At 32.9% G+C, this 9486-nt stretch overlaps 1 protein-coding gene across 9 annotated transcripts; it reads right to left on the reverse strand.

Moving 5' to 3' along the window:
- Positions 1–3946: 3946 nt before the first annotated feature.
- Positions 3947–9068, reverse strand: LOC120252778. Of its 9 annotated transcripts, none has more exons than XM_039260932.1 (8): positions 6766–9068; positions 6276–6652; positions 5688–5736; positions 5500–5573; positions 5319–5409; positions 5042–5167; positions 4795–4884; positions 3947–4662 (listed from the first exon to the last, which is right to left on the reverse strand). In XM_039260932.1, exons 4-8 carry the CDS (start codon positions 5547–5549, stop codon positions 4093–4095), a joined length of 927 nt encoding a protein of 308 aa, XP_039116866.1. In that variant the 5' UTR covers positions 5550–5573; positions 5688–5736; positions 6276–6652; positions 6766–9068; the 3' UTR covers positions 3947–4092. The 9 variants fall into 9 exon arrangements, with proteins under 9 accessions (XP_039116866.1, XP_039116865.1, XP_039116861.1 ...); XM_039260931.1 differs by having other exon boundaries at positions 5664–5736; XM_039260927.1 differs by having other exon boundaries at positions 5319–5414; positions 5500–5736; positions 6766–6837; positions 6954–9067.
- Between the last annotated feature and the right edge of the window lie 418 nt (positions 9069–9486).

Genomic DNA, 9486 nt, shown 5'->3' on the forward strand with positions numbered 1-9486 from the left:
ACCCCATGCTATGATGAGTCACTGTTACAATTTTAATTGGTCCCTTGAATTTATGCTTGTTAGTAAATTTGTGGCATTTATACTTGGCATGAGTCATATTATTGTTAATTAGAGTTATAATATTCTTACACTTCCACTTTTTAAGCTTTTGTGGGTTTAAGATTTTTTTTTATATTTTTTTATTTATTTTTTTGTTTTTTATAAATTCCAACAGCCAAAAGAGTTATATTGAAATGGAGTGGATACTGGATATTATATTACTACTCATAAATTGCATATGTATACTTAAATTTTAAAATTAAATATTTATTTTTCTATTTTTTTCAGATGTATTATTGTAAAGTTGAGATGCTAAAGAAAAAAAGAAAAATTGAGATGCTTATGTGCGTGTATATCTCCAATGAATCCAATCACATATCATCACTTTGAGACTTGATTCTTTTATATATTCCTTTTTATTTTTTTATTTTTCATTTATCTATATATATATATATATATATATATATATATATATATATATATATATATCTTGTGAGATTATCATTTGTAAATTTTACATCTTTACACATGCTCAAAGTGGTAAAATTCAATAACTATTGTCAATATATATTTTTCCGTCAATATTTCTTGCATGCCCTGCCAAAGTGTGTAACAAAAATTAACACTATATATATATATTGCTTTAAATTACAATCAAAATTAACTTTCATTAAGAGTCCGGACCTTGAAAATCATGTGAAAAACTTTTGACCAATACCTTGCAAATATTTTATCCAAACTTTTCCCTCTGCAAGCAGTATATATATATATATATATTATTTAATGACATATATGTAAATGTATACATTGCACTAAGCCACAACAGTACCTTTTACAATAACCCCAAGACCAAATAGATAGATGATAACTATAAGTCACCATAAGGTAATTATTTTCCAAAGCCCAAAAAAACAAAGAGATCAAGGGGAAGAGAAGACATCATGAGCAAGCCAAGAATGGACATGATGATCATCAGTAAAAGTAGCATCCTTGTTATTTTCCGGCAAGACACGGATGAAGGATTGGAAGACGTTTTTCAACCGGTTGATACGTTTGCGGTGGCGCAGACGGCGGAGAACCACATCTTTGTCCAGTGATCTCTGTGACTGATCAGCAGACCTAAGAAACAGTTGTGTGGTCACTGCTCTTCTTGTACTTATTAGCCTCTCTGCATCATCCTCTTCTTCTTCCTTAACTTCCTTGTGCTCATGAGACTCATGAATTATTGGAATATTAGTATTATTATTAGTAATAGAAGAAGAAGAAGAAGAAGAAGAAGAAGAAGAAGAAGAAGAGGTTGTGTTTTCAGGGATGAAGAAAGACATGGAAGGGTGAAAATGACTAAATGAGGTGAGACTGTGAGAGGGAGAAGGAGGTGAAGGAGAGGAGGGGTCCGGGGTTTTATATATATATATAGTATAGGGTTTTAAGAGTCTAAAACAAGGTTCTAAGAGGACGTGGTTTCTGCTTTTTCTGGGGTTGTGTTTATGTTATTATATTTATATTTATTATATTTTATCTTTTGTTTATTTTTATTATTATTAATGGATGTTTAGGCCGGTGTTTGTTTGAACTTTGAAGTGGGAGAATGGAGAAGATTTGTCTTGGTGTGACCGTGTGATGAGTGAATTTGATTTTGATCACATATAAAAAAACAAATATTGTGACGTGAGGAATCAACACGAATACTAAGAAAATCACACGAATATTAAGATCTAAGGTTGTTAATCTCGGAGTTGGTGAGTATTTGTATTGGATTATGAATAGCATTTCACCAAATCAATCGTTACTGAAACAATGGAATGTTGTTTGTTTTTCTGATTATAATACCAAAAAAATTGACAAAATTAATGTTATGGCCACAAGGATGGGATGTACATCTCAAAAAAAAAAAACAGCTTTGATATAAGATTGATGAGGGCCCAACTCTGGGCTTGACTCTGGAGCCTGACTTTGGGACCCACATGGGTTAGCCAGCTCGGCGCCTCCATTCAACACACTTGCTCGGCATCAAATGTTGACCCTAGCCCGATCAAATCACACACCGACCACTCTCAACGAAAGCATCATTGTTATATACAATGAGGTAGGATCCACATCCTCAAGAGATTGGTTTAAAGGTGAGAGTTAACCTCACTCTTATATGCATATGGTACTCTCTCAATTAGTCAATGTGGGACTAAAAGGTTTATTACAATTACACTCTTCCCAATAATAGTGTATTTCTCAATAAATAAATAAATAAATAAATAAAACATACTCTAAAGTTTTGATGTTTTTATCAATTTTACATTTTATAATAATAAATTTTACGTTGCAATAAAATTTTAACTGGAGAATTTTGTTGTAAAATAAAGTAATATATTTAGGTATTTATTTTGAACATAAAGAAAAACATGGAGAGGTTTTCTAAAATAAAAATAGATGTCAACCATTGCTTGTTCTATTAGCAATAAATCTTATGTATAAGGTATTTATATTTTTGTTAAAGACGCAGAAGACAGATTTAAATCTCCGTAGATAGATAGAAAGTGAGAGTACAATTGAATTGAGGTGTCAGTTTTCTCAGTAAAAACACAAATGAATTAAAATATTAATTTTAACAAAAATAAAAAAAATAAAAAAACAAAAGTATCAAATTTCCTTTTTCTTATTCCCCTCCTTTCAGATGAGAGATTTTTTTTAAAAAAATTTGTGGTTTATTTATTTTTATAAAAAAAAATGTCAATTTTTATGCATGTTGGTCACGAGAGATGCTACTGAACTTCTTTTCAGGAATTTCTTTCTTCCTTTATTTTTTTTTTATTTGTTTTCATAACCTTTAAAGAAAGAGACAAAGGTAAATAAATAAGAGAAAGAATCAATGTAAAGAAAGAGACAAAAGGTAAATAAATAAGAGAAAGAATCAATGCTGGTGATGTGAAACCATTAACCATTATCCACCAACCATATGATTCGCTCAAATCTAAGGACATCGAATAAACTCAACCAAAAGTTGTTCAATATGATTCGAATCATCAAAAATACATGGCCCCTCCTTCAACAAATTTCTCAATTCCAAGTATAGTTTCACACAAACACACTCACACTTTAAATTAGTTGTGAACCCTTCAATCATGCTTAGTGATTTAGACATATTACTATATATATTTCCTGTGAAAGTACCTGCAGTTAAACTAGTAGAATTTGAAGCCATTTAAAGATGTTTATCAGGAAATGGTTTCCAAATGCAGCATAGCCAAGACATGCATACCTACCTTAAGAATGTAGAATGTAGTGGTTGTCAACACACTGATAAAGCTTTTTTTATTATTATTATTATTATTATTATTATTATTATTATTATTATCATGACTTTTGTTCTCTGTTGGAGGGGACTTCAAAGTGTCACAGATAAAATCTTGTCTACATCCAGTGAAGAAGTAGAACATAGACCAAAATGGAAGAAATTATATTGAAGTTTTGCCATAGTTGCCACCAAGAATTTGGAAAATTAATCAATGTGTTTGCTCTTTCTTCTATGTTTTTAGTTATGTTAAGTTCTTTAATTATTAGTTGCTGTTTTTTTGGGAAGATCATGGAAATATGCTCCATTTAGTTGCTTATTTCTTGGTTTTGTTAGTTGGAATTTTCTGTATTTAAACACATTCACTAATCAATGAAATTCAAGAGATATCTATATCAAACTCCTATTTATATTTCAATTGGTTTGGCCACTCGTTCAAGAAGTAAGCAATTCAAGAAGATTTTAAATGATTGATTAGAAAAGTTTAGACTCAAGTTAATCTATGAACGCTCACTCATTGAAAGTGATGACAGTGTGTCACAATTGAAAAATCTATCATTCAAATTCAAATTTGTAATAATTGAATCTTCAAGCATGCAACATAAAAAGTACAAATCAAAATTAATAATTACTTACCATTTTGGCTTTATTAGAGAATCAAATTTAGCTAATCAATCGTTAACACACATCAAGACAAATTCCAGACTCTATAGCATGCATATATACCTTCCTAAGCAACATCATAACCAGAAGTGAGTTTTGCAAACTTATGTACTACTATTCTTGTCAAGGAAACTCAACAAAAAACCACTGGCAATCCTCCTCAAAATAAGACTGGGTAAATGACGGCACAACCAACCATTCACATAAGCGAACATGCTCGACAAAACAAACTTACCAAGAGCCCGTGTCCAAGCATGCCTTTTCCGGCCTTCTTTGGAAGGCTCGTCTTTGTCTCCATCCTTCTTGGTTTTTGATCTGATGTCAACCAAGAATTTATTTGCTTCTTCATGCAATTTGTGGATTGTGTAATGAACAAACAGGTGTTCACACAGAGTCCGCACCGTTGGCCAAACTCTCCATTCCTGCAATTCAATCGGCAAAAAAAGCTCAAAAACAATTTTAGCTATGTTCTGAAGCCCGCATATATGGTACATATTCAGATTACAATTATAGTGATGAAAGAAATTTGCATTCTCAGTTCGTACATGACGGAAAGGATGAGAAGCAGTAGAACTATTTCCTTCTAACAAATTTTTGCTCACAAGAACGGATTTCACATTTTCCATGATTTCGTTAATGATAGAAGTGTTAGCGGGTAGGTTCTCGAGACAAACCTGTTAGGTATAAATGGGAATTATCAATGCACTTTTCCCCGGCAATCAATTCTAACGAGGCTTCTTAACATTTAGCTGATACAAATCAATGTTGGCAGTTGGCACAAGATCAATGCTTACTCAAATCCTTACCTGGTCCTCTGCCACACTCACACGAAGGCGTGCTATTTGGTACCTAGTATCCAGCATGGCCTGCAGGTACCCTTCGATATATCGTCGTTGCTACATTAATATTTAAACGGCACAGATTAAGATTTTCTCAACCGGCTTTTCAGCATATAATAGATCAGCTATTTCTTAAACATTGTGAGCTTTTCTTCTAGTTGTGGATGAATGTCATTCATATTTGAACAAGTTAATTATGTAGCCATAAGTTTACCTCATCATCTCTTGGACCACAAACAAGTTCAATTTTTCTATCTGAACCTCCTTCCATAAGAGCAGCACCCAATAATAAGGTTGGCTCCATGGCTAATCTAAGTATACCCTGGTGGAAACCAGTCACCTGAAAAACAATGGGAAATCCATCACAAGCATTAGAAATGATGATTAATCCTATATTTAAGGTTAAATGTCTCAAATATATTTGCTTTCAAAACACTATGATAACCCAACAAGCAACAAGTATTTATTTCTTAAACTAACTTCACCATTACCATGCCATTCAAACCATTTGTCTCTGCCCCACTTAAAACATTATCTGAAATCTCCGTGAGAGCAGCAAACAGAGCATTTGAACCTGCTGTTCTAACCTGCCACGAGCACAAAGAACTGCATTTGAAAAGGACACATGATATGTATGTAATATCCCCAAAGTTCTCATATATTGAAGCATACAGTTTTCCCAAAATCCCGTTTTGCCCCTGAAAGGCTTTTAGCTTTGGCATACATGCCGATAAATTTGAACATACCTGTCCAGAAATTCAGGTCATAAATAATTAGTCCTATCAGGTACATTAGAAAATGGGAACACATAGTAATAAATTGTTCTGATTCCTTACGGCTACCCAAGCCGAATACTCAACTGACAATCAGATGATAGATGTATGTAGCACTGATGCCAATGTGTCACTCCTATATAACAAATTCATAATAAATACATCAGCAAAATATTCAAGGAGAAATGTGCTTGATGTATAAAACTGAAGAGTCAAGGTTGAGTGAGGAAGCTGTCTTGGTAAGTGTCAACTACCCCAATTTTCTAGGAATAAATTTAATCATGCAACAAATTATTCAAACACCATACAAGTATGCAAGTGAAAATATTCACTTTGAATCTTTTCTTTGGACCTCAACAAATTATGCAGAGGCTGAAACTGTGCCAATATTCTTGGTGATTGAGAAGATTAAAATCACTGAAGTTAGTTTAAATAAACTGTTGATCTAAACATGACTAAAACTTGAAGTCAAGAATTACGCCTGCCATTTTTCTCAAACTAGTTTGAAACACTGTATGTAGTGGAAAGGAACTTTTAACATGCATTTATGTATGGGAAGGTCAATTGACTTTTCCAAGGCATTATACAAGACATCATAACCGGCCAAACAATAATTTTAAAAACATTAAAAGGAATAAAAAAAAAAACCAACAAAAACTATTGAAAGAATTTTACCTAGAGTAATTCCAAGAAGAAGGATCGAGCCATATGAAGGATCAATGAGAACATATAGAGAAGACAAGGCCGTGTCATCTAAAATTGAAGCGAAGGCTGGAAGAAGCAGTTGACTTCTTTTGAAAATATATACCTCTTACTACATACCTTGGATGACATGTTTAACAATTTCTTCTTAAGAAAAGGAAAAAAAGGACTCACTGCCAAAATCGACAATAAATATAATATATTTATTGAGCAAGTATACAGATTAAATTTCACGAAGCCTGCCAAGAATAATGCTTTGCACACTACACAAGCAACTTGCTGGGGATTACTAAAGCATGGGTTAGGAGGACATTATTCAGCTCCACAACTGCATGCTTTATAGTTGGGACCTACAAAAAAGAAAGGACTCCATTATCATGTTAATGTGCAGCATGTGGAAAACATAAAGCTAATGGCAAGTTTTGCAGGCAAATCAAAGGGTTTTATACAGTGAAAAAATGACCTTAAGGCTTAACGTCTCTTGGGTGGAGATATAACTTAAATCTGGATTCCCTGGTAGAAATCTTGCCTTGATCTTGAACAGATCATAAGCACAAGCCAAACAGGAAAATATGAAGAATGAAAGAAAACATTGAGCATGCAAAACGATACCCTTGCATTTGATAAAATCAATAGAGAAGTAAACCAAACCTTAATAGGTGGGTCTCAAAGTGATTAAAATAGAATAGCTGAGTCTGTGCCATAGGACCATTAAGTGATGTTCTCCAGAATGGAACACGCCTCATCAAAGTCTCCTCATCAGCATTTAAATCAATTGGCTGAAACAATGTAACATCTCAGATAACAACCAAAGCACGTACTTGAAAATGCATGGTCTCAAATAGTTTTGACAATGGGAAGCAACAATTTGTGAAATAACAATAATATGGATCGTACACTATGTAATGCAAGAGTTCAAAACAACATTGTGATTTATGGGAGGTACCCTAAAAGCTTCAATAGCAACTTGGTATGTACCTGTATAACAATAGAGGAGCATTTAACTTGTTTAACTTTACAATTAATTGAATGCAGAACAAAGACTACACAAAGAAAATCCTCACTCAATAAAACAGCAACAAGCAGTAAGATCATCAAAATAGATGTAGAAGTGACTGCTTTCAGTATGTAGAAATTTCATGAAACCCAGATGGCCGAATAATAGTATAGCTACATTTTATGAAAGTAATTAGAATTATCAAGAATGAAAACATGCTATTTTATAAGTTCATTAACAGCAAACTACAACAAAACAGTGAACATATAGCTACTTTTTTTTCAATGCAAGGGTCAAGAATAACCATGCAACAGTAACATACTACATTTCCCATCTGGAATAGTATATCTTGTTGTAATTCCTCTCACAAGGGAATGTAGCAACAAAAGTTACAATTATAGCCCCTACTTTAGACTTTCTTTAATTAGTTCAAATATTCTTTTTTACTATTACAACCCTAGTATAGTGTTCATACCAAAATAACAAAAATGGAGATGTTTGGTTATTATACCAATAAGCAAGGGTAGTTCGCTCATTCCGCTATATAGAGATATGGAGATGTATAATAAAGTTATTTAAGTAATTCATAATTTAATATTATCATATTCCTAATCTCTACACATTTCACCACTCCATAGGAAATTCCCTCTGCCTCTACCATATTCTGACTTGGTAGTTTCCACTGCCTAGCCAAGGTTGAGCTATGAGATTTGACGGCGGAGTTGAAAAGCCACCCATTGGCGCTTTATGCCTAATCATTCCAGATAATACTTACATCCTATCTCACCACGGGTGCTTGCACAGAGTCAACTGATGCTTATTCCTCAAATACCATCATTGCTTCTTCTCCGGAAACAGAAGAAGTTCACAACCAGTGGGCTTCTACCTCCATACGGCATTGCCCCGTCAAACTTCTGTTCATTGCTAAAAATTCCTCAATGCTGCCTCTCGTAGGAGTTTAAGCCATGTCTCACTACTAACAAGCCAAACAAATCAATATAGCAATGTGAACCAAACAAATTAAGATAGCATACCTATCAAAGTGATCCCCATCGTTTACCTTCCCAGGCATCTAAATTTATGATAAAATATCACATTCTATGAATCAAACAACCCAGAGTAACCCATCAAAAAGAAGTTGATTTCAGACAGCTGCAGCCCTTTGGTAAGAAACCAGATGATAACTATGTGCAAATTTTACAGCAAACATGGACAGTCACACAAGACTCATTATAGAAATTTCTGGTAATATTTTGATGTGATTTTTCAGGGAAGTTCAACAAGTCGAAATTTGAATAATAAACTAATTTTGCGCCTGCTTCTAAGATAGTCAAAATGTTGTGCTAAGATGTACTGCTTAAATGAATATTTCTAGCAAACTGTTAAACAACATATGCATAAAATCTGCATCACAAAGCATGATTATATATATAGCAATTTAACTAGGCTAATACAAGCTAATAAAACAACAATATTTTGTCCACTAATTTTTAACAGCGTACGTTTCCAGGTGATGAGGTCTGCTGCAGAAAACAAATTGAAATTTAACAAATGCTGCTTAATAAATTGATACTTCCACTTGAAGCTCTGCAAAAATTACAGCTGAGCTTTGCACATCAGTTTTCAAAATCAAGAAAGATGAGCAAATTGTTATTAATCAACGGGTTTTCTTGGGAAGGTTAAATTTTAAATTTAAGATTAAATATAGAAAGCAAAATCATGATTAAATTTCTTTCACAAAATTAACAAAAAATAATTAGAAGATTCTGGGGTTGATTGATTCAAAAAGTGATTGATTTTTTATTTCAAGTCTAAATATAGGAAGTAATTATGATTAAATTTGATTTTCCAAATTTAAAAATGAAATTAGAAGATTCAGAAGTTTATTGATTTAAGAGAGAGTATAATCATAACGAGTTCCTATTGTTTATATATATATATATATATATATTCTTGGGGTGCTATTATTGATACAGATGCTACCATTTTTCTACATACATGACTGTAACTTTCCACTTGCTTGGCTAGGAAATCATATTCAATTTAGTCTGATAAGTTCACACACGATGCCGAATTTCACATGCAGAAAGTGAAATCAGATGAAAGAAAAAGTTGCAATCACAGTGATATAAAAATCACAATCTGAAGTTTGTGCACATCAACCACGATTAATCATTGCTCAGAAAT

Source organism: Dioscorea cayenensis, chromosome 24 (assembly GCF_009730915.1).
Source record: "Dioscorea cayenensis subsp. rotundata cultivar TDr96_F1 chromosome 24, TDr96_F1_v2_PseudoChromosome.rev07_lg8_w22 25.fasta, whole genome shotgun sequence".
NCBI classification, from domain to species: Eukaryota; Viridiplantae; Streptophyta; class Magnoliopsida; order Dioscoreales; family Dioscoreaceae; genus Dioscorea; species Dioscorea cayenensis.

Excerpts from the sequence above, each read along its gene's own strand:
- LOC120252778 (XM_039260927.1), bottom strand. The coding sequence starts at position 5,637 with ATGTGTTCCCATTTTCTAATGTACCTGATAGGACTAATTATTTATGAC. Across the intron at positions 5,168-5,318 it reads CAAATGGTTTGAATGGCATG|GTGACTGGTTTCCACCAGGG; the intron begins GTAATGGTGAAG and ends ATTGTTTTTCAG. Across the intron at positions 4,663-4,794 it reads TGAGTGTGGCAGAGGACCAG|GTTTGTCTCGAGAACCTACC; the intron begins GTAAGGATTTGA and ends TATACCTAACAG.